The sequence below is a fragment of the Delphinapterus leucas genome, chromosome X (assembly GCF_059928025.1).
Source record: "Delphinapterus leucas isolate spDelLeu-1000000601 "Yukka" chromosome X, BTC_Dleu_Yukka2, whole genome shotgun sequence".
Lineage (NCBI taxonomy): Eukaryota > Metazoa > Chordata > Mammalia > Artiodactyla > Monodontidae > Delphinapterus > Delphinapterus leucas.
Window position 1 is genome coordinate 124856519 of NC_143150.1, and position 25277 is coordinate 124881795.

General features: G+C 44.0%; 1 protein-coding gene across 1 annotated transcript in view; it reads right to left on the minus strand.

The window, feature by feature from the left end:
* Positions 1-8642, minus strand: part of FRMPD4 (FERM and PDZ domain containing 4) — a 98157-nt gene extending 89515 nt beyond the window's left edge. Inside the window, exons 1-2 of the mRNA XM_022559803.2 lie at positions 8482-8642; positions 3872-3974 (exon numbers count right to left, since the gene is read on the minus strand). Coding sequence (XP_022415511.2) covers positions 3872-3974; positions 8482-8638 — 260 coding nt within the window. The 5' untranslated portion in view covers positions 8639-8642. The remainder of the gene's footprint in view (positions 1-3871; positions 3975-8481) is intronic.
* Positions 8643-25277: the final 16635 nt, after the last annotated feature.

Here is a 25277-nt window from a genome sequence, read left to right on the forward strand (position 1 = left end):
CCAGTTTTTAAAGAGAGAATTTTATAGTGTTATTAAAATGATGAGTGTTTTCCCAAATTCCCTCAGTGGCTAAGAAAATGAGATATTTTTTCAAACAGAAAGGGAATTTATCTTGTGTAAGATACAGATGTTAATATCAGCTGAGAAGCCTAATAAAAAACAGATTATTTTACAAGAGCTGAATTTTCAGGTTAGTATACATACGGCAGATAGATGACTAAACTGATGGGAAGGCGCAGGAAAATTTTCTAATGGATTAACTTTTTCATTAGTGAGAAGAAATACACTATTTCAAAATTCTGGTTTAATGAATTTGAAGGTATCTGCTCTTCAACACAATAACTCCACAACCAGCTGCATTTCACCTGTGTGAATTGCACTGTATCACTGGACTTAGATTTATTTGGTTAAATAAAGCACCCTGTTACTTTTATAAAGTTAAATTTATTGCCTTGAGATTAAAAGGGAGTAAGTTTTAGGATGACGTGTTCACCATCTCAGTAGCATCTGGGCCGATGTGTTTTTATCACCAGCAAAATCCTTTCAAATCTGACAATTCCCTCAAGTGGCCAATGGGGGACTTGTCCGTCTTGAGAGGTCCCACCTGAACAGGTGTCACATAAGCTCCCTGAAGGCTTTGGCTCACCTGTCCCCGTGGCTGGGGTGCCTAGGTTGGTGGCCTGCATCTATAGTAGGTGCCGGAGAACGTGTGATAAACCGGTAAATAAAATGAATGTTTTTCTGAGGGATGGATTCATTAGCTGACATTCAAACTCACAGAACAGCTGTAGGAGGGCTTGGGGAAAACCATCTAAATCGGTCATTTCCGAAGAGCGCTCTTCAGAGCACACTCGCTCTCAACACATCGTTAGTGGGCACCTCCTATGGGCCTGGCATTGGGCCAGGCTGTGGGGACATGGCAGAGGACAACACAGACAAGCTCTCTGCTCTCACGGAACTCGGGATCCAGGTCACCTGATTCTACAACATCAAGCATCATTCCTGATTCAAACTGTGTCCTTGTCATCTAGCAGTGAGACACCAGCCAAGGGACACTCAGACCACATTCTAAAGTCAACTGCAAACAAATGGGATTCGCCAGAACTTTCTAAGAGGAGGCCCAAAGTGATGAGCTACTGCCAGCCACCTCCTCCTCTCCCCCTCTCCTTCTGGAAAGGGTTGGGGAGAACCATGGAGCTGTGAGAAGGCTGCAAGGCCATGAGAGTTCACGTCGTCCCCTCTGGGATGAGGCCAAGTGGACATCTTGAAGAATAGCCGGTCTGGCTGGTGCCGTACCCAAGAGGTCTTGTAGGAAAGCTAGTGCCAAGAGGGTACCCTCCTCTCCTGCCACCAAAGAACCCACAGATGAGCCTCACAGAAGAGCCAGCACGTAGGTACTGGGGACGTGAAGGGAGGCGACAGCCAATGCTAATCAGAGAAGCCACAGTTCACCCAGAGAGGGCTCAGCTCTCTCTCCCCAACTCCGGGGATGGGGAGGGGACGGGTTGTGACAAGGGCAAGAGAGTTTTCTGTACTTGCTTAAAAAGAATGCATGATTTCCACGCCAACCCATTTCAAACACAACCCCGTCATCAAGTATGTGGGAATCTTGTTTTAATCACAACCCCATCCGGAGAGAAATTCTCTGTGTATATGATTTGGGGTTTTAATCTAAATCTGACTTAACCAAAGAAAATGTGATTGGTTACCTTAATATTTCCTAAAGCAGGGTATAGCATACCTTTTCAGGCAAGGCCAGATAGTCAACATTTCCGTCTCTGCGGGCCCCAGCTCTCTGCCGCGAGTACGCAGCTCTGCTACGGCAGGGAGAAGGCCTTCTTAGATCATATGTAAATGAACAGGTGTGGCTGGATTCCAAGAAAATTTTATTTATGGGCTCTGAAATTTGAATTTCATATGATTTCTCTGTGTCACAAAATATTCTCTTATTTTTGGCCCAACTCTTTAAAAATTGCAAAAACCATTCTTAGCTGCTGGGCTGTCCGAAACAGGTGGCAGGCAGGCTGGATTTGGACCACAAGCTGTTGTCTGCTCTCCCTTCTTTTAATTGGTTCATCTATCCAACAAATCTTCATTGAGCTCCATTACATAAAAAGTCAGATAGAGACTTCTGTTTACAGAGATGCCATTTTCTTCCACAATGCGTTAAACCAGAAGGGAAAATCTCCTTTGGAAAAAAAATCTTTCTAAATGCCCTGGAAGGATGGCTAGGACATGATCACATGCTTAGATGGCTTTTTCTCCATTTCTGTCCTGCAGCCAGCAATTCAGTCACAGCAAACACAAACAGAGATAGTTTATTTCTTCTGTCATCCTCTGAGCACAGAAATCAATAGGACTGATCACAGAAGCGTGCGCCTAGGGGACAACACGATGACCATGCAACCTGTCGTCAGCCCCAGCATGGCGCTCCAGGATGCAAGCCCACGTAAGGCTCAGAGCCCGCCCGCACGAGGTGTGTTCCCGCTGACACCCACACGCATCTCAAGAGGGAATTGGTTCCAGTGGGTCACACTGCAGCTCCCTCTCAAGGGCACAAAATGCGGCATCGCTCCTGACCCTTGTGTTCCTGGTCCCCAGGAAGAATGGCGGTGAGTGCCCCCGGGTGCCCAACGCGAGGCGCAGGGCCCGCTCTCATGTAGGAACTTCCTTTAGAGATTTGGACGCCCCAATGAGGACAGGCACTTCGCCAGCCAGCTGTGAGGGCTCCACTCTCTGGAGCCTACACTAAAGTAGGGTGACCAGGCCCACCATCCGGGGGCGGAGGGCCGTCTCAGGATGTGGGCCCTTCCCTGCTAAAACTGGGACGGTCGGTTAGCCTGGGAAGTAGGCCTTCTCTATTTCTATTTCTCTGTCTTCTCACCCTTGTCCCAGTTCTTCCCAGGAGGTGTGACCATCCAGCACTTCAGTGTAAAGCAGAAGCTGAACTAGGCTTGGGAAAGCAACTTTCTCCAGAAAACCCCAGAAATACTCTACTTTTTGCCTTTCTCAGGGTACAGAGGTACCTTTCGTTATGAGAGAGCATAAATGTTCGAAGATCCCCTTCTCGGTTTGAAGTGTTCTGAGAGCCTTAACTTCTGATTCCATCTCGCCTCAAAAGATCCATTTATAAAAGACAGATGTCACGCAAGCCAGTCAGTATCCCCCAGTGCCCGCAGCATGAGGGGGTCCACTCATCTAACAGACACAGCTTCATTTGGAAAACTTCTAAAGACCCCTTTTGTCCTAAATTCACCATGGGAGTATAACTCTGGTGGGCTTCGAAGAAGATTCTTGACCAATATTTTAACATCACATAAAATACATTTCTGGCGCCCCCGTAAGAATATCACATAACAAATGATGTACATCTACGCTGAAACTAAACCAATAAACCAAGCACATTTTCAAAACTGTCCTACTTTTGACCTAATGATCCTTTTTCCTTTGTTGAAGATTTCAAAATTCAGTAATGAATCAGTCAAGTATGAAAAATCGGTGAACTGTATGTTTGTGTATCCATGGGATTATGTTTAGAAAAGTACTGCATGCTGATCTCCTTGATTATGGAATATCAATGTGTTAGTAATTTTGGAAGGAAACCAAAACGCAACCCTTGGATGGAGCAATGGAAATAGGACTGTTTCATTCAGCCTATGTACCCCAAATGTTAACAGAGCGGGCAAGTACGTGTCTCTGTTTATTTAGCCTGGTTTTTTACATTAGAGGGCAGTGCCAACAGCACTTTCAAGATGAACGTGTCAGCTGGTGTTTCTGCCCCGAAGTGGCCCATGGGAAGCCCTTCCTCTGTGGGGTGAGGTCTCAGAGCTGCACAGCCACCGGACGGGGCCCCAGTGAGTGAGTCGCCTACCTGACCAGGTCGATGACCCGTTCCCTCGGCGCGGCACTAACCGGCTCATCGTTGATCATTACAATCTGATCTCCCGGGATCAGCTTGCCTTCGGAGGGGCCACCTGGAGACAAATGAGAGTGAAGAGCAGGTGAGAAGACAGACCACTGGTCATCCATCCATCTGTAGCCTCCTCTCCCTGTCATGATTCCTCGTGAGCAATGGGTGCTCTCAGCAAAAACAAAACCCACCCAGAGAATGGGTGTTCTCTCCATCGTCCTTCTCCACACTAGACCGAACTGGGAAGGGGCGAGCTTTGCAGAAGCTCCTGGGGCCCAGGCTGCACCCTGGCCAATGACATCAGAAGCTCCGGAGGTAGGACTCAGGTATCAACATTCCTCTCAAACTTCTCAGGTAAGGCTGAGACTGGCAGTGCTTCCCATACTTTAACAGGCTTATGAATCAATCACCTGGGACCCTGTTGCCCTGCAGACCGATTCTGTAGGTGAGGAGGGGTGCGGGGTGACATAATGTATGTCTCACAAGATCCCAGGGGCTGCTGAGGCTGCCAGCCAGCTGACCACACTCTGAGTATCGGGACCCTTAGAAGAAGGTATTCCCCCGACAGGTAGCCAGTCAGTTGATCCCCGGCAGCCAGAGTTGCGACCACCTGAGCACACCTGGATTTGAACACAGTTGCATTCACTTACTCTGTACAACCAGGGAAATGGCACTCTGTGGTGGCCCGTAAGGCAGCTGAACACGAGGGTGCTAGGAAGGACTTGTAGGATTGGGTCTTGACTTACATGCTTGGGGAGGAGGGTTCAAGAAAGTGGGGCTTTGCTCTCAGCAAGTGGGGGTAATTCTATCATGAGCATTTTAATAATTCTTGCCTAAAAGGTGGGAGGAAGGAAGCTGGCATTGGTGAAGAAGCAGCAGTCCCCTGTGTCAGCTAGGAGATGAGGGTGTTTGGTCATTTCTGTGATTTGGACTGTGCTGGGATGTTTGTGGCGGGGCTCACGTGTGACCACAGAGGACTCATGTTTTTGTCTTGATCCGTCACAGCCTCTTCCAAATGTTTCTCCAAGGAGGAGGGAGAGAACGAATATTTGTTGAGCATTTATTGTGTACCAGGCAACAGGCTAAGTGTTCTAACTAGTAACCTCTCTAAATGCTATAATCCTTTCCATATAATGACATAGCTGAGGCTCACAAAGGGGAAAGAATTGCCTGGAAGGGTTGAACTGGATGTCAGCTTAGGTCTGTGGACACTTCCAAGTTCAAGGTGGCCAACATCTCTTTTGAACTTGCTCCTATAACTCAAAAACTGGTCACTGCCAGGTCTCTTGACACATAAAGACACAGCTGCATGAAGCACACATCTGTATTAAATAAGACCTAAAAACAAATGCTTCGATAATATGGATTATCTTCACATGTCTAATGGAATTACTCCCCAAATACTGATCTGGTGCTATATGGTACTGGGATTTTAATTTTATTTCCAGAGGTCTATCTGGGTAATAGGCACAGCTGAAATGTTATCTTTCAAATATTATCACTTTTACTTCATTTAGTAATTGAAACGAACACTTCACAGCCAGAATATGGAACTCATATTCATTTCAAGATGAGGGAACTGAGATTCAGTGTTTGCACACATAAGGAATTCTGAAAATCACTTGAGAGAGTTTTGATGACGATTGGATTACATATGAGCAATGACTCAAATTCAGTCAAAGAAATGGTTAGACGTCAGATGCTGGTCAAATACAGAAAAATGTCTGAACTAACTGTTTGGAGAGTGACGTTAACTAGTCCTCTGATGAGAAAACCATGTGCAGATGAACAGGGTTTAGTCTTACATTTGACCCATGCTTCTGATCAAATGGAAATACTCTCGTTTGAGCAAGAATTATGGGAGGAAGCAACACACAGTTCCTTCCAGAACATGAAACAGGGGCACACTTCAGAGAACGCTCATGCCCTTTACTCTGAAAGCTGTCTTGTCTACTATAGAAAAATCTGGTCTTACCATTGGAATCACTTATCATTGGAATCACTCAGTAGAGTCATTTTATGATAGACACAGTTTATGTGACCAGCATTTTCACCCATAAACATGACTGAAAACAGTGCTCTTTGACCTTAGTTTGCACTTTTTCTATTCTTCTCAAAATTGTCGAACAGTAGGTGAGAGAGTCTGACTCTGAGGAAAGTTGAGGGTAAGGAAGGGAAAAGGACGAAGGAATAGTAAGGCGATAAATACAAGAAAGCGAAAAACCAGACCCAAATCTCCAGTTAGCTCTGGGGAGGACATACACTTTGGAGAATCCCATAACCAGAGATGTTAAAGTGTCCCACTGTTACAAAACTGCACGCTAAATGGGACACCATTTAGGAAAAAAATATGTGTACGCACACATATACATATATATACATGTAATACATTATATGTATATGAGATACATACTATATGCAAATGTATGCACAAAACTGTCTACTATATATATGCTCTCTCTATATATGTTAATAATGGTTAACTCTCAGTAGTAGAAACTCAGGTGATTTTTTTTAAAAACTCTATCCTCTATACTGTCTACATTGTTTCCTTTTTTCAGGAAAGCATATGGATTATTTCATTATTATAAAAAACAACAAATCTCTTTTATTTTTGAGAATAAAATTCTCAGTTGCATTGAGTTCAACAACTATGATCTATAGCTAATGAAATAAAAAGCTCAGCAGACAAAGTAAGAAGTTGTGTGGTGAGGCAGTGGTAGGAGTGAACAGGGAACTTACGCTTTTCTGCACAAGCCTAAAGGCGTTGACTGTATTTGCAGTGCTTGCCCTCGGGCAGAGTGTGTCAAAATGAGGAAAAATGGAATCAACTTTAATAATCTATACTAGCTCACTAGTTGGCTTTCATTTCCCTTAACTGACAGACTCAACTGGCCAAATATTTTAGAGTTTAATAATAATAATAATAATAATAATAATAAACATTCCTGGACTAAGTATGTACCTGGCACCCTTCCAATGCATTTCATTCCCTCCCTTAGCCCTAGAAGGTAGACACTATGATCCTCATTATCCAAAGGATATAGAGAAGTTACATCAAACTGAAATGTAGGGGAGTTATCACGGAAGCTAAAAAAAACCTAATAAGGAGCAGAGGCAGGATTCAAGTCCATCAAACCCAGGGGGTCTGACGCCATAGTCTGCACTCTTGACTACAGTGTTTTATTTTTGAACTCTGTTACTGATTTGCAAAATCCCGGAGAAAGACAGCATAGAAGATACTTTCCTTTTGTCTGAAAAGAAATCCAGTACAAATCCATTAAAATAAGTATATAAATACATATAATAAATAAATATTAGAGCACTGTTTCTGGAGGGCAAAGGGGCCCACGTCAGGCAACGGCATCATAGTGCACTATATTCAGCTGCGCTGATGGCGGAACGTCTATATACTGAGAATGACCGAGAACAAGTACATTAATTACCTGACCGTATGGTAGAATTTAAGAGATGTGCCACACACTGTATCAGTCAGCATTTACTGTATAACAAGACACCCCCAAAACCCAGTAGGGTTTCCTCTCACGCTTATGGGTCTTTCGAATGACTGTGGATTGGCTGATCAAGGGCAGGCTTGGCTGGGCAGTTGTGCTGTACACTGAAGGTCAGCCTGTACTTAGCTCTAGACTGCAGGCTGGTTGCCCCACGTGTTCATTTTGGGGCTTGGGCTGTGAAGGGGTAACAGCCACTTCAGGGAAACTCTTCTTATGGCCGTGGCAGAAACCCAAGAAACGAGCTCAACTCCACAAGCATATTACAAGCCTTTGCTTATGTCATCTTTGCTAATATGCCATTGGCCAAAGTCAGTCACCTGGTCCAGCCCAACAGCAATGGGGTGGCGAAATACATTCTGCCTCTAGTGGAAAGGGAGGGGAGCACATCTTTGCAAAAGAATCCAACCACCCCAATGATCTAAATCAGGGGTTTCCAACCCCCGGGCTGCAGACTGGTACCGGTCCGCAGCCTGTAAGGAACCGGGCCACACAGTAGGAGGTGAGTGGCGGGCTAGCGAGTGAAGCTTCATCTGCCGCTCCCCACTGCTCCCCGTCGCTTGCATTACCGCCTGAAGCATGGCTTACATGACTGCCTGAACCATGCCCCCGCCCCGTCCGTGGAAAAACGGCCTTCCAGGAAACCAGTCCCTGGTGCCAAAAAGGTTGGGGACCGCTGATCTAAATCCTAGAGAAACTTAAACACAACCTTCTGCTTTTTCACTAAGGAGTTCGTCGGGAGCTTACTGAAAACAGCACCGTGCCTGCCTCTTAACGTGTGCATTCAGACATTAAGAAGTGGGTCATTTCCATGGTTACAAATGATGGATCAGTGTTTTCCTAAGTCTGGCGATATGATGGATTAGGAAGTTTAAAACCTCGTTTGCAGAGCCATTTCTGTCCCTCTGGTGGTCTGGCTCTATCCAGGTGATGGGAAAACTCAATTAGACTCCACAGCCTGAAACAGAACAGTATGAAGCTTGTGAAATGGAACAGTGGTCATGCTGGCAGGGGGTGGTGGATGGTCCCAGAGACCGAGCCTTGGGGTTGCGTGCTTACCTGGTGTTACTGAGCGGACGACCACTGGCTTTTCACTCCCTGCCACGAAACCAAACCCCAGCACAGGGTCCCTCCTCATCTCCACCCTCCGAGGAGCCGGAGGGATGATCTGGCAGCTCTCCAACCGAGGGTCGTCAAATGGGATTGCCTGTGTCATGTGACTGTGGGAAAAGCACATAGGAGAGAAACTCGGCATCAGTGTACGTGTTTGGCAATGGCCCGGCGACCGCATCCTCTCTAGTTGTAAAACCTTCTCTTCTCTGTTTGGTAGAGAGTGGGGAAGATGTGGGGAGACCCACTGTCATGCTTCTCACATGGCTGCCTTCTTCCATGAAAACTCTAGGCCCACTTCTGCTTGAGGCCTTTGTACTGGCTGTTCCCCCAACCTGAAATGCTTGTCCTGCAGATGTGTGTATGGCCCACCCTCACTTCTCTCAAGTCTTTGCTCAAATGTGAGCTTCTGAAAGAGGACTATCCTGGCCACACGCTTTAAAATCGCAGCCTTGCCTCCCCACAGCCAGATCCCTTCACCCTCTTCTACTTTTTTTTTTTCCCCATAGAACTAATCACTTGCTAACGAGCTGTGGAACCTACTTATTTTGATGCGTATTTTCATTGTTCTGCTCTCCATACTAGAAGGTAAGCTCTGTGATGTCAAGGAATTTTGTTTCATTCACTGATTTATCCCAGGTGCCTAGAACAGTGCCTGGCACGTAGTGGATTCTCAATAAATAACTGAATTAAACAGAGAAAAAGATATTTCTTTGTGGAAAACTATCAAATTATAACTGATGTGCTGAGAAAGAACCTCAGAGGGTTCTGGACATTTAGTGGGTAACGCATATGGCTTTTGGCTCCAGTGAAATTGAAGTGATGGGGATCGTTTTGGTGGCAACAGGTTATCCTGGTGTCAAATACAGTCCCCGTTTCCAAAGAAGTTGAAGAACTAACTCTTGGCATTTCTGTTCCAGAGAAACTTTCAAATGATTTAAATGAATCTTTTTGTTAACACTTAAACTTCGGAAGTCTTATCGATAATCCAAACTTGAAAAATGTACAGCATTCAAAAATTTTCAAAATGCTTCCCGAATAGCTCATTTGATCCACAAAACAACCTTGAGAATGAAGGAGCGGAGCAGGTATTATTATCTGCATTTTGCCAAGGAGGAAACTGAGATCAAAACAGTGGTTTATTGTTACTCAGGGCCCATGGTTGGTATGCCAGAGAGTTGGGTTGAAAACCAACTTTGGTGACTCTTAATGAAGTCTTCACTCATGCACATCATCCAGGCAGACTTCTTTGGGGGAAGAGTTATTAGTTTGAACACTAGAAATCTCCTTAAATATGTAAGCCAAGATTATTTCAATGACACGGCCTTAATTCAATTTTTTTCCCACTAATCTTCTTCAATAAGTAAAAGAAGATCATTTTAAAATACCTTGAAAGATGCTGCCCCATATGCCATCTGGACAACATATTGTTCAAATGTAATGAAGAAGGACAGAGAAGGAGGAATCCTATTGTCCTCCAGTGTAATGAGTAAGAGTTAAGAAAAATCATTGAAAACCCGCTAAATCTGTCCTTTTGGCATATATCGCTGGATAGGAAAATAAAAGTTTAAAATCCCTTTGAAACAGAAAGGAAGGAAATGTCTTTTAGATTTAGCAGTTTGTGATCTGGAACACTAGGAAAAAGAGAAGTGTTAGTTGCTAAGGAACCCGTTGTGTGCCACGTGCTAACACTCATCTGTTACCTTATTTCATCTTCACAGCTGCTGAGATAGACGGAGTTTGACCCCGCCCACCTCCTCTTTGTAAATGCCCAGAGAGGAAGAATAACTGGGCCAAGGTCAAACGCTTCTCACGTGTAAGCCAGGTGCGATTCACACCAGGTCTTCTGATTCTGTGTCACGTGCTTGACCAGCTACATAATTTGCAAGGACAGTACAAAATGAGAATGCAGGGGCCCTCCTTCCAACATGATTAAGAACTTCAAGACAGCAGAAGGTGAAACCCAGCCCAGGGCCTTCTGTGACTGCATGGGTCACAAGCCCATGAAGCTGGCCTTGGTAGGGTGCTATCCCCAATGTCTCACCACCATTCTAGAAACATCCAGGTTCAGAGTGGTGGTGTTATAGGGCCAAAGGGGCAGGGGCTGTCTTCTGTGAAATTGTAGACGTTTGTCTGGACCCAGAGAGTAGACATGGCTGCCGTGGTGGCGCATGCACTTGGGACGAAGGGAGGTGGGCAGACCTCAGGTGGGCAGAAGGTCACATGGAGAGGCCTGGCAGTCTGAAGGAAAGAATTCAAAACCCTGATTAAACCAGCAGAACCTATGTAGGGTGAGCCCCAGCGTCCAGGGTAGGAGCTGCAGATGGGGCCCTGGGCGGGAGGGACTGAGACACAGGGAACAGGTGGGGAAGTCAGGGCTGGGAACTAGGACACCAGGAGGACCTCTCATACTCCTACAGCGGGCCCTGCTGCGTGGAACTTGACCTTCCACATTGATCTCTCACAGGCCTAAAACAGGCCCGGCTGTGTATGCCTGAGAGAGAGTGGGGCTACCTGGGGGGTCATGGACACTGTTCTGTTCTCTTGTCTCCTCTGTAAGACGGCTCCATCTCAGAGTGTAACAGAGAAGAACAAACTGACTCCATGTTGGATCTATTCCTTCAGCTCTAACCCTTGTGCTCTGTTGTCTGTGCTTAGTCATGCTGTCTCAGCACCTTTGTAAAAGAAAGCTGCCTACAGCCTGAAATATACAGGATAGCCCATTCTCAAGGCTCTGACCTTTAAAGGTACAACACTTTCCCATTTATATACAGATTAAAAGTTGCAGAACAGAAAACAACAAATGCCTTGTTGGAGGCTTACAGGAACATTGTGACCAGACCAATATAAGAACAAAGGATTCTCACACCAAGAAGTTTGCAATAATCAGAGGCACCCCCTCCGCCTTTCGTGCAAAAGAATTCTAACTCGAGTAAGATAGTTCTTTGGGACAGTAGTCCACCATCTCCTCGGTCTGCTGGCTTTCCAGATAAAGTCGCTATTCCTTGCCCCAACAACTCCTCTCTTGATCTACTGGCCAGTCGTGTGGTGAGCAGTGCGAGCTTGGACTCGGTAACAAGAGTGTGCTGTACTCTAGCTACATTTGGAAATGAGTCTCTCCTTTTATTTCCCAGTGGGAACAAAGGAAAAAAGGGAGGGGAAATCCACATTTTTTTGGCCCTGAGCTCTGAGTTTGCACCAGAATCCACAGAAGGCATTCTGAATGATGAAGGTTGTAGAGGTGACGTGACTTGCTAATGGTAGTAGGAATTGCATTACAGAGAATCAAACTCTGGCTGGCATAACTCTCAATTCCAACTGTAGAGCCGGACTAGGGAAGATGAGTCCCCATGCTGCTGCCAGTACTGTGAAAAGCTTCTAGTAGTGGTTCCCAAACTTTACTGCATATTAGAATCACCTGGAGAGCTTTAAAAAGCCCTAATGCCCAGGTTTCATCCCAGACCAATCACATGAGACTATCTAGGGGTGGAAGCCAGGATCAATTTTTTTTTAATTAATTTATTTACTTTAGGCTGCATTGCGTCTTCATTGCTGCGCGCGGGCTTTCTCTAGTTGCAACAAGCCAGGGCTTCTCACTGTGGTGGCTTCTCTTGTTGCAGAGCATAGGCTCTAGGAGTGAGGGCTTCAGTAGTCGTGGCACGTGGGCTTCTGTAGTTGTGGCTCGTGGGCTCTAGAGCACAGGCTCACTAGTTGTGGCGCATGGGCTTAGCTGCTCCGCGGCATGTGGGATCCTCCTGAACCAGGGCTCAAACCCGTGTCCCCTGCATTGGTAGGCGGATTCTTAACCACTGCACCACCAGGGAGGCCCCTGGATCAATTTTTTAAAAAGACTTCCCAGGTGATTCCAAAGTGCAGCAATGTTTGGGGATCATTCACCTGCCCAGGGAAGGGTGTGTTCTAGTGCCTTCTGGACAATAGGAAAAGGGGACTTGACTGATGTCCCTGACTACCTCCCCTAGCATCCATTGCAAATGTAAGTTAAAATATTCAAAGCATCTCTAGATAGATTATCCTCTTTCCACTACATGATAAAGTAAGGGTCTCCAATTTTTAATTCATCATTCACTTAATGAGTATTACAATATTATTTTATTAATACCTGACATTTATTAAACACTAACTTCATGCTAAGCCTTTTTTGAGATGCTTTCCATATGTTAGTTCATTTAATTCTCCAAAACAACTCTATAATGCATTCATTTATTCATTTAGTCAACAAATGTTTATTGAATCCCCACTGGCTTCTCAGTTCTGGGGGTACAACAGGAACGAAAGCAGAATAAAAAAATAAAATATTCACTCCAGTGTGCAGACACAGGGAATAACCTAATAAATTGGTAAAACATATGGCATATCAGGTCATTTTAAGTACTAAGGAGAAATACAATGCAGGGAGGAAGGCTGGAGAGCTGCCAGGCGAGGGTACTGTGAGATCATGCTAGGGGTCAGGAAATGTCTGGGGGGGAGGGGCATTTCGGCAGTGCAAAGGTCCTGTGGTGAGCTATGCCTGTGAGATCATGCCTAAGGGACGGCTGGGCAGCTGGTGGTGGGGGGAGGGTGGAGACAGTGAGGGGAGTGGTAAAGAAGTGATGATGGGCTGAAGATGACACAGGCTCTTAGAAGGACTTTGTGTTTTGTTCTGAGTGAAACAGGAAGCTGTTTGAAGGTTCTGAGTGGAGAAGTGATGTGATAGCTGCCATACTGACAACAGACAGGAGGGAGCACGGGTAAGCAGGGACGGCATTTCAGGGCCCACTGCACCAATCCTGACAAAATATCATGGTAGCTTGGACCAGGGTGAGGGCAGATATGGCAAGAAATCATTGGGCTTTTGACATATTTGGAAGCCACTCTGACAGGGCAGGGGTGGGACTCCTACTCTGGAACCTTCTTCCTGCACACACAGGATGGTCCCAGGGAGATGGACCTTTAAGCACATTATCTAATGCAAGTCCCATGTCTCGATGGATCCAAATTGCAGGAGACATTTTCTCTGGAGCTAATGCTTCACGGTTTGTACAGGAAACACACAAATGCCCAGGTATGGGGCCAACACGAGAACTGGTGTGGTAGTCTGGAATGAGACTGTGGAGCCAGACTCTCTGGGTTCGAATCCTGGTCCCACCACTTCCCAGCAGTGTGATGTGGACAAATAACTTCATCATCCTGCACCTCAGTTTCCTCATCTGCAAAGTGGTGATAATAATGGAAACAACCTCGTAAGATCATTGTGAAAATTAAATGAATGAATAAAATGTCAAGCAGGTAGCAAACTCTCTGGCATGTAAGAAGCACTCAAAAAGCATTAGCTGTTATTTTCATCTCTTGAGGGCAATGAACAGAAAGGCATATGTTTCAGACATTATGAACCCATTCAACCTTAAAATATGAAGACAAACTCAACGTTTCAATTGCCTATAGCCCACTCTCGGTGAGATGCCTCACAAATCCCAGGTAAGCTCTGAGACTTCAATCTGAAGAATCACGTCAAATTCAATGACACAGGAAACGCAAATATATATTGATACGCACGAGGCAAAACAGTACCAGAATACAGAAGAATAAAATCTAGGCTTCTCTAGCGACTGAATCACGGGTAGTAAGTTTTCCTCCGCCATGTTTCAAAGACTATTAAGTGACCTTGGAGTCTAGGGCTGGGGAATGAGCCCGGGTCATGGGGCAAGTGAGAAGCACTAAATCCCTTTTAGGGAGTGAGACCCAGGAGCAGGCGCTTTCACCTCAGGTGCTGCCGTCCTCTGTGTCAACAGAGAATCTGCCCTTGGTCCATATCACTTTCCCACCCCCACAAGGTTTGAGACTTACAAGCACGTGCGTATGATGTGGTCGCTGCCTGTTCTAATATTTTCTTTTTTGTTTATGGTTTTTTAATTCTTTTTGTTTTGCTTGCACTTTGAGGATAACCTTCCAATGGCATTATCATATTCTTGCTAAACAGGTTATATTTTCAGAATACATTATCTAAAAATAATCAATCTCTGTCTCTTTTCCAGTAAGAGAGGATCCACACTAAAATGTTCCCCCATGAAACATCATTCTGTTCTTTGTGTTAGGCAAGTACCTTTTGGCTCTCTCCTTGCAATATTTTTTTTTTTTTTTTTTTTTTTTTTTTTTTTGCGGTACGCGGGCCTCTCACTGCTGTGGCCTCTCCCGTTGCGGAGCACAGGCTCTGGACGCGCAGGCTCAGCGGCCATGGCTCATGGGCCCAGCCGCTCCGCGGCATGTGGGATCTTCCCGGACCGGGGCACGAACCCGTGTCCCCTGCATTGGCAGGCGGACGCTCAACCACTGCGCCACCAGGGAAGCCCTCCTTGCAATATTTTTTATAAACATTTGAGTACTTTTATAATGAGCTGAAAAAGCAACATTTTTTTACCTGCTGAACATGCTTCAGTGAATTCTGATGCTGAGCCTTGAAGAATACAGCTGATGAGCTACACAAACTTTCAGCCCCTGCCCCAACCTTCTCCAACAAACACACATAGATCGGCCAGAAATCTCTGACCTAAAAATCCAGAGTGCATTAATTGAGATGGAAAATGTGTCCATTGAGATCGAATGAGCAATCTTGCTATTTCTGAAAGATTCATTTCAAAAGGAATGATGGGAATCCTGCTGCCTAACTCCCCACGACAAAAGGAAAGGGCTTTCTTTGAACTCTGGGAGGCTTTCTTCCTCAGCAGAAATAAAAGACTGATACATCCAATGTATCACAAAGAATTACTTTGACTAGTAAAATGTGCCCTGCAAGAAAACGTAAAGTAATTTCAGTTTACCATGCACTCATTAGAGCCAGTGAGGTCCTTTTTTGGAATATGTGCTGAGTAGAAAGATTCTGGAAGGAAGAACCAAATTTAGAAGCCATTCCCTTTGGTGTAGAGTTAAAGAATCTAGGAAGATGGTGGCAGGTGGGACCCCTGGGTAGTTAAGACTGGAATGAAAAGGAGTATAAATAAACATACATGCCTCGGTTCTGCTTGAGAAGGTCATTGTTGGTGTGACCTTTCAGGGATGGGCAGCTGTGATTCCATGAGAGCATTAAGCATCAATATATAATATTCTCATCTTGGTAGCCCTGGTGTGAGTCGCAGACTGAGTTATTCTTCATTTGCTCCCCAGGATGTGATTTGCCACTGGACGCCACACTGCTTTTCAGTGCCTTCCCACTGGACACAGTACGTACTTCTCTACCCCTTGACTCTGCTAACATCTCGTTGCCCAAAGCATGTGACATGGCTGAGGCCAGATGTGACAAGCAAAACACACTTGTTTAGCTGGGCACGAGCTCTTGCTTTTCTCTTGTCACCATGAGAAGACCCTCCCAAGGCAGCTGCCACCCTTTCAGCTTGGGCTCTGGAATGGACACATGTAGAACAGACCAGAGCTGGCAACTCAGTGAGGAGCCAAGTGGAGCAGAGCTGTCCAGCACCTCAACCTAGATGAGCCAGCTGAACGAGGGGTAACAAATGATGATTGTTTCATAACACTGAATTTGGGGGATGTTTGTTATGCACCAAAAGCTCACTCATACAATCTGTAATTAGTGTTTTCAGTAGTACTTAAAAACCCTGAAATGCCACATCCCCAAAGGATTCTCTCTACCACCCCTATTCTCTACACCATTTATGGCTAAATGTGCTACATTTTACAAAAACACTATCGACACTTCCAAAGGAAACTTCTCCCCTTATTATCCCAGTTGACATGGCAGCCACAGGCACCTCATGATCTATTCTTCATGACTTTCTCATATCTCTGAACTGGACTTAGGTAGTCATGGCTTCCAAGCTAACAATTCATAAGCCCTGTTGTGGCCTGTGAAGGGGCTTAATAAGGCTCTGGACTTCCCTGGTGGCGCAGTGGTTAAGAATCCACCTGCCAACGCAGGGGACACGGGTTTGAGCCCTGGGCCGAGAAGATCCCACATGCCGCAGAGCAACTAAGCCCGTGCGCCACAACTACTGAGCATGCGCTCTAGAGCCCACGAGCCACAACTACTGAGCCCGCGTGCCACAACTACTGAAGCCCGCGTGCCTAGAGCCTGTGCTCCGCAACAAGAGAAGCCACGACAATGAGAAGCCCCCGCACCGCAACGAAGAGTACCCCGTGCTCGCAGCAGCTAGAGAAAGCCCACGCACAGCAACGAAGACCCAACGCAGCCAAAAATAAATAAATAAATAAATTTATTTAAAAAAAGAAAGAAAGAAAGAAAGACTCTGAGCAAAAGTGCTGTGCAAGGCAAACTAGAGTTCCCCAGAATAAGAATGTAAGTAGGAAGGAAAAGAAAGCAGAAGTGTGAATCACTGAGCTTGAGAGGTCACAACTGAGAGGGACTATGAGGTAGATTAGAAACCCCAAGATCGGTTTCAAGCAAGTCAAAATTACGATGACGTGTGTGGCAAAATAACATGTTGAAAAGAATTTTTGCTTTGTTCTCATTGAGTTTCTTCCTCTCCCAGGTCTAGTAAGGTAGGCTTCGTTCAGTCCCTTGCCTCAGGGAAGATGCATTTACCAGGGCCCAGAGAAAAAGCTGATGGCAGAAAGCCTCTCTCCTGACTTGTTTCGTGAAAATCTGAGCAACTTGGCTTAGGAGTCAAGGGCAGAGGACCCCTGTGAGGTGGCAGCAAGTTCAGGAGAGAGAGCTTGGTGGTAAGTGTAGCAAAGCACCAAGATGCATAGGCTGAGCCTAAAGAAATGGTAAAGTCAGTGAACTTCAGGGGACCGTGCAGGCTCAGACGCCGGTATCTTAGGACTGAAGGACACAAAGGCCTGTTTGAATTTCTGTTCTGCAGATATTCCGGGGACTTTTGAATATTCGACATGATTATATTCCAATTGCCAAACAGCAGAAATGTAATACGATGACACTCACACACGAGTTTAAGGGTAGGATTTACATTGGCTCTGTGAGAAAACAGAAACTATGAGTAAACAGCGTCTTTGAAGGAAAGGAGAAAGGGTAGTTGGAAGAGAAATCATACTGTGGAGTGACGTCACGCAAGGAGATCCAGGAAGTCCTGCTAATGAGGGTCCTGAAGCTTCTCTGAATCTGGAACTACCTCCTAGAGCTGCTTCCCATGAGGCTAGGAGGCTCAGCCATGCGGCATTTCCATTCTCATATGTCCATGAGATTCCATCTCTCTTAGGATCTACAGTACGTATTTTTATACTCAACTCCCCCCTTCCCCCTCCCCGCTCCTTTTTTTTTTTTAACAAATCCCAGCAAGCCTCTGTCCTTTAGGATCAAAAGAGCCCAACCAAATCCCACCACTGAAGATGAGTTAAATTTAATATAAACAGAGATAACTGGACATGATGTGTTTCCAGGTCACACAACACAGTGAGTCTCAGGCTTTTTGCCTTCGTGAATATGCGATTATGGGTTCAGAGGAACTTAACCTTCACTAATCAATTCCACAGGCCACTGTCAGTCAATTCCCACAACATGTCAGGAGCATTTAAAGATTAAGAACTGTTTAGTCAAGCTTGGAAACCTACATAGTACTTAAAAAGCCAAGATAATCCAGAATGCTTAAACTTAGAAACCGCAAAATGTTTGGAGGAATCTTGTTAGAGAATTTTAGGAGGACTTGAAAGAAACGGAATTTTTCCTTAATGGGTAGACTAAATATGAAAATTTTCAGTTCTTTTCAAATTAATATATAGATTTAATGCCATCTAATAAAGATATACCAACAGTCCTTTTAAAGAATCCAACAAAGAGAATTCTAAATTTTATATGATAATATAAAAGAACGCTCTGAACAAGAACAACACTCTGGTTGTCGAGCCCTACAAGATACTGAGATACCGGGACAAACATAGAAAAGTATAAAATGATGGAGTAGCAGCTGTGACTACAACAAAACAAGGTTCCACGGTAAATTTAGAGATGAATGCCTGCTTGAAAGAATTCAATGCAAGCTCTGGCACCAAAGAAAGTGAAGTGCTTTAGCATGTCAACAACACGGCTACTTTTGAAACAAAACCATTAAAGTACAGTAGAGTGACTATGAAAATCTTTTGTCCTACACAGGGGTTGTTGGCTACCTGGTAACAATGAACTAAAAGTGTCGTCTCTTCAGAGTAAAGGAGATATTACAATAATGAATGAGAAAGTAACTTATTTTGTAAAAGAAACTTGGATTGTGGTAAGAATATTGGGAAACAGATGTTTGGAAATGATTCTACCATTCTGTGCTTGTTTTACTGAAAATTATGCAAATCTGTATCTATCAAAACAGCAGCCTTTGAAAACTTGAAAGTGAATTTTTCTAACCTGTTTTAAAAAACCTGCAAATAAAGCATTTCAGCGAGCTGTGGACTCATTCGTTAAATATGATAAATGGCAACATCTTCCATTTGGTTTGTGAGATTAAAATGTATATTTCACCTTCAACTCATTTTAACATCTATTCTTTACAGCCACATATGTTTTATATATATACAGTATGAATAAATGAATATATATTAAGGGGGCACGTGTTTAAAATTTTTACTAATAGGCATACAAAAGCACCAAATGTGGACATTTCTGTTCTGTATGATCTAGGGGGTTCCTGACTCAGGGTGTGGGCCCAAAGGATGCTTTATATACTCAAACATGATGGACAGAGTTGCTGATATCACAAAGCTCATCACAACTCATGAAAAGTCCAGCTTTCACATTCAGAAATATTCAGTGGCATTTTCAGAAACCTAAAATTGAAGTTAGCGTGCTGCTTATGGGAAATGGTGCCTTTCCATCCTGCTCATCTGATCCTACCCCAGCCACCAAGATGAGACAGTGGCCCCAGGTTTGAGTGACTAAGGGACAGACAAATTGATGGTTCTTACATGTGCTCTTGCTTTGGGCTCCACTAGATTGACCCCTCTGGGGTTTGGAAATCCAACCACCACAAATCTAAGATTTCATGGATATCTGTTGCTTACAGAGCATGAAGTATTGCATGGCTGGGCAGACTTTTTCTTCTTGATTGACTACCCTTTTTTTTTTTTTTTTTGACCTATAGGAAAATATAACAAAAGACTTGATAACGATGAGCAAAGCCTTTCTCTTTAGGTCTGAGAGTTTTTCTCCATCAAATTGGATTCTACGCATATTTTAGTGCAGTACTTGGAGGGGGGAGGGGAGAAGACAAAGGAGGTGTCCTCCCCATCCCAAGGGGCTGTTGTATATCCCTGTGATCTACACATATTCTTTGAAAATTTATATTATAATCTTATACTTAGAAAGTGAAAACGATCCCATGGTTCTTATAAATTCAAACTGTAAGAGTGTGTGTTACAGAAACCCTGATGTAAGATAATATTTTAAAACATGAATTGATCTTTATAAAAGAGGTATTTTTAGAGAGACGATTAGGCGCACTTTATAAATTTCATGATCTTCTAATCTTTACACAAAAGATTTCAAAAAGTGATTAAGTGGTAAGGGCTCACTTTGACGACTAAGAACTTCTGATGGAAGTTAAATGGCATTGGTAAGGAAATCACAGTATCAAAGGTTTAAGATAACAGTCCTGTGTTAATTAAAAACTTGTGATCTCTTAATCTCTTCTTCATTAAAATAATTATTCCTACCCCCTATCTAGAGTATTTAGTTTTCTTAGACATAAAACTACATAACTGGGCTTCCCTGGTGGCGCAGTGGTTGAGAGTCCACCTGCCGATGCAGGGGACACAGGTTCGTGCCCCGGTCCGGGAGGATCCCACATGCCGTGGAGCGGCTGGGCCCGTGAGCCATGGCCGCTGAGCCTGCGTGTCCGGAGCCTGTGCTCCGCAACGGGAGAGGCCACAACAGTGAGAGGCCCGCGTACCTCCAAAAAAAAAAAACAAAAAACAAACCAAAAAAACTACAAAACTGCCCAAGGTTACACATCTTTTCTGTTTTGGGTTGGTTTTGTTTGCTTATGTTTCCCTTGTTCTGAGCCCCATAACAAAAGAACTGAACCTCACTTCCGCACCCCCTAGATCCACGCCTGGCTCCTTTTCTACGTGTCCTGTGTGCTTTGATCCTGTGGGTGGCAACATGTGGGTCCGCTGCCCTCTGGCTTCCATTGGGTTCAACCAATGGGAGGTGCTGGCAGGGGAATGTGAGGTGAGGAGGAGAAAGAGATCAGGGTATTTCATCCCCCTCCTCCGTCCTTGGTTTGGTGCAGGTCTGAAGTGACTTCACTCACTCTGATTACCGTTGCAGTCACATCAGGCCCCTTGCACGGCTCCAAGGCTCAGCAGGCTCCACGCCAGGCCCCTTGAGCCTAGTGGTGCTAATGGGTCCCAGCTGCTGCTAGGCCCTGGGTGCCTTCATGGGACTTGTTGGTTTCCTTGTCTGAGCCCACACTCATCCATTTCCTGCCAGAGCCAGGCACCGTGCCTCTCTCTTCCGTGAAGCAACCTTGTAAGTCCCAGGAAACAAACCCTGCCCCTTGGACGGCACAGATGGAGTCTCCTTGAGCTGGCCTCCAGCGAAAAACATAATTCTAGCTTCTTTTTTGATTCTTAGCCAAGACATAATAAATACGTCTGCTTTGAGAGCAGCATTGAGATCAATTATCCAACTAATATTTATTTATAATGCATCAACCATACTTAAATTTACACCAATGGTTCACAAAAACAAACAAAAACAACAAAAACCCTCCCCAAAATACCTATGAAAAAAACATTTCTTTCCGAACGAAACATATTTTCCACATATAAACCTTTAAAGACAGTGGAGACTTTGAATTCATGTACTGACCACTGTGGAATCCATTTCTATTTGCCTAATTTAAATGAGATGCGAACTCTTTTTATCTTAATTGAGGCATGCTTTCTTTGTCTCTCTGTCAAAGTGTTCTGAGTAAACTTTTATCTTTGGTTGACATTACATACAGTCAAATTTGCAAGAAGAGAATATCACTGAATTTGAGAGCTGGATGAGATCTTGGCTAATGCTTTTATGTTTTAGAAGAGTTGATATGCTCATTTGAAGATTTCGTGTACCATTTTCTTTCAAGTTGGCAGAAACTGAGTTTTCAAATTCAGTCAAAATCAGTCCCTTTTGTTATTTATGGTGGATCAAATGTATCGACCATTTATTCAACAACTATTTAATAAAAGCTTTCTATCTGCCTGGTGCCCAGGATGTGGCTATGTTTTAGATCAACAAGCTTATATTATAGTTCAGGTATCGGCAAACAATAGCCCATGAGCCAAATGTGATCTCTGTCTGCTTCTGTAAATAAAGTTTTATTGGAACACAGCCACACCCATTTATTTATGCACTGCAGCTGTTTCCATGGTATAACGACAGAGTTCAGTACTTACGACAGAGACTGGCCCACAAAGTCTAAAATATTTACTATCTGGTCCTTTTCAGAAAAAAATTGTTAACCCCTCTTCTAATGGAAGGACTGATACAATAAAAATCAAATAAACATGAACTATTTCACATATTGTCACGGGCTGGTAGTTTTTATGAAGAAAAATATAGCAGGATAGAGAGTGAAAGAGGGAGTGGATTGTTTTAACAAGATGGGAGTGGAGGCCTCTCTAAGGAGGCTATTTTTGAGATCTGAATGAAGTGAGAAACTAAGCTGGGGGGATACCCATGAGAAAAACATCCCAGGCAGAATAAACAGATGTATAACGACCTTGAGAGAGGAGTCTCTAGGCCATTGTTTTAATCACGCACTCGTTCCTTTATTCAAGGAAGCTTTAGTGAGCGTCAGTTTACTGTGAAGTTCTCCTTGGTTCTATGCCTTCAGAGAAATTCCCTACCCTCAAAGAAACTCCAAACCCCTAAGAGGTGCCAGATACATAAACATCTGAGTATAACAGATTGCTAGAGGCAAATGTGATGGAAGGGTTCACCCCATACTGTGAGGGTACAAACCGTGGGGGTCATCGGTCTAACCCAAGGGCAGTGAATGGGGACCAGGAAAGACTTCACACACAAGATGCCTATGACGTGAGTCTAGAGATGTGAAGCGGTAACTACCAAAGGGAAGGGAGTTATACTCCAGTCCAAGAAAAGAGTAAGCAAAGCCATAGAGGCATAAAAGAAACTGGTGTTGGGACAACTGTAAGTGTTGCTTGCTGGGTAATGGGGCAGAGTGTTTAGGAGAGAGCACAGTATCGAGGAGAAAGGAGGTTAGAGAGGAAAACTACTAGCCGAGTTGGAATGCTGTCCAATATCAGCCATACACCCTTTATGTACACAAGAGCACATCCTTCCTGGAAAGGTCAGAGGCTCTAAAATCTATCACAGAACTAGGATCTAGTATGCAATGAGTTGAGGGAATAAAAATCCTGAAATTCTCTCCATATTATAGAAGACGAAGAGTAGGATATCTTAGAGAATAAGGTAAACATAGTCCTTAAATATTAACTTGAACCCACATATTATTAATTTTATTTATGAATCAGACTATTATTCATTTTGAAGGTTATAGTTCAAAGGACCACAGAGTTTAAAACAGAACCCAGACTGATAAATTTTTCCAGTCATGCTTTCAGTTTTAGCAAATGAGATACAATAAATCAAGGATCTATTAGGGCTTGTATAAATTAACATCCAAAATAGATTCCACTAATTCATGATCAAATTTATCCTTCAAGGACTCAGTAATATTTGTCAATACCACCACTGAAAACCATTTCAGCTAGTCTTTCATCCAGTTCATCTACTCAGAGAGATTTTTCTCCGTGTTAGATGATGAATTTAGAGCCTGCAAGATGCTTATTGACTGTGCCTTGTGAATGTAATTGTAGGATCTAAAAGGGCAAAATGTTTGTCAGTTTCCTTAAAGCTGCAAAATCCCTCCAGCTAGGCTGGTAATCAATTACATTAATTGAGTTCAATTCAATGTGTTTAAGAGATGACTTTTATGTTAATGACACTCTAATGTGTCAGAGGCAACAACAGTCAAGTCACATCCTTGGGTTGACTGAGATGCTGAGCAGAGCCTGTAGCTCTCAATCTCGCCTCTCACCATCAACTCTAGGTATGCATTATTCCCAAGAACACTCAACCTTAGATTGAGATTTACTGCTGATTAAAAATTTAAAAGACTGGTAATCTAGGCAGGTAGCCACATAATAAACATTCGGAATCATATGCTCTGTTTGGCAATAATCAATATGAACAGTGTGAGATCTGGGTGAGTGTAAGTTAATGGGAATTGAATTCGAGAGAAGGCTATAGAGTACTTCAAATACCACTAGGGAAATTTCTGGAGAATTCATTGGTACAACCACATTAGAAACAATTTAGCAGTAAGCCCAAGCTTTTTTATTCTCAACCCTGACTTTTGAGCTATTGGGTATGACCCAGGCGCATGGATCTTCAGATCATGTCAATGGTCCTTCCATGACATTTGTTAGGTAGTCCTGTGGTTTCAAGAGAGCACTCCAGCTAGACTAGAAGTGCTGGTGAGCAAGTTCAACCTCAGGGAAAAGCGCTGGGAGGAAACCAGAGTATTTCATTGCTCAGACCCCATTCAAGCAGGGAAGGCCTTCCATTTCAGTAGGTGGAAGACAACAGTCACTGAGAGTAGAATGATCATTAACTTCCAAGATAATCAATTTCCCACCACCTGTCTCCATTTGGAAACAAAAACATTAAAATTAAAATAATTAAAGAAAGTGTAACAATGTTCTGATATTTTCCATGATATCTACTTTGATGCTATTTACTTAAAAATATATTTTAGTTTTTGGACCCAACTTCGATCATAACCTAAATCATACTTTAAAATCTAATATTACACAGGAATCTGTGTTTTTAAAAGGCACTCCAGGTGATTCTGGTGCACGGTTTAGGATTACACTTTGAAAAGCCCTGGCTTGGGGCTTCCCTGGTGGCGCAGTGGTTCAGAACCCGCCTGCCAATGCAGGGGACAAGGGTTTGAGCCCTGGTCCGGAAGATCCCACATGCTGCAGAGCAACTAAGCCCATGCGCCACAACTACTGAGCCTGTGCTCTAGAACCCGTTAGCCACAACTACTGAGCCCGTGTGCCACAACTACTGAAGCCTGTGCACCTAGAGCCCGTGCTCCAAAACAAGAGAAGCCACCGCAATGAGAAGCCTGTGCACCGCAATGAAGAGGAGCCCCCGCTCGCCGCAACTAGAGAAAGCCCACATGCAGCAACAAAGACCCAATGCAACCAAAATAAATAAATAAATAAAAATTAATTTAAAAGTAAATAAATAAATGAAAAGCCCTGGCTTAGTGGGAGACATCCAGGAAGAGAGCTCAAGAGATGAAACAGCCAGCCAACCTCCATATATCTTGTACCTTGCAGCTCCCCACTCACTGGTGGGAATGCTGGCCTCTGTTATATTATCTTGATTCCCAGTGACTTTCTTGAGAATCTGAGTTCCCAGATGGAGAAGCATTTACGGGAGGCAATATCAATTCTTCGTGACAAACAATTTGATGACTTGAATAGACATTTGCCATTATGTGGGTATGAATCCAGACCTCTGTCAAGGACTGGAAAACATACAGATTAGAGGCATATGTTTTAAAACTCTTCTGTTGCACTGTTGATAACTGATGTACTAACATCTTGTGGACAAAGGAAACAGCTCTTCATTGCTTTATTTTAATTTCCTGTGTTGTTCCCACACAGAGTGGAGCTGCTGGGACTTGGGAACGTTCCTACCTGAACAACTGGAGTCCAAGCCAAGTTCACTTTATAGACCTTTCACTGTGGCC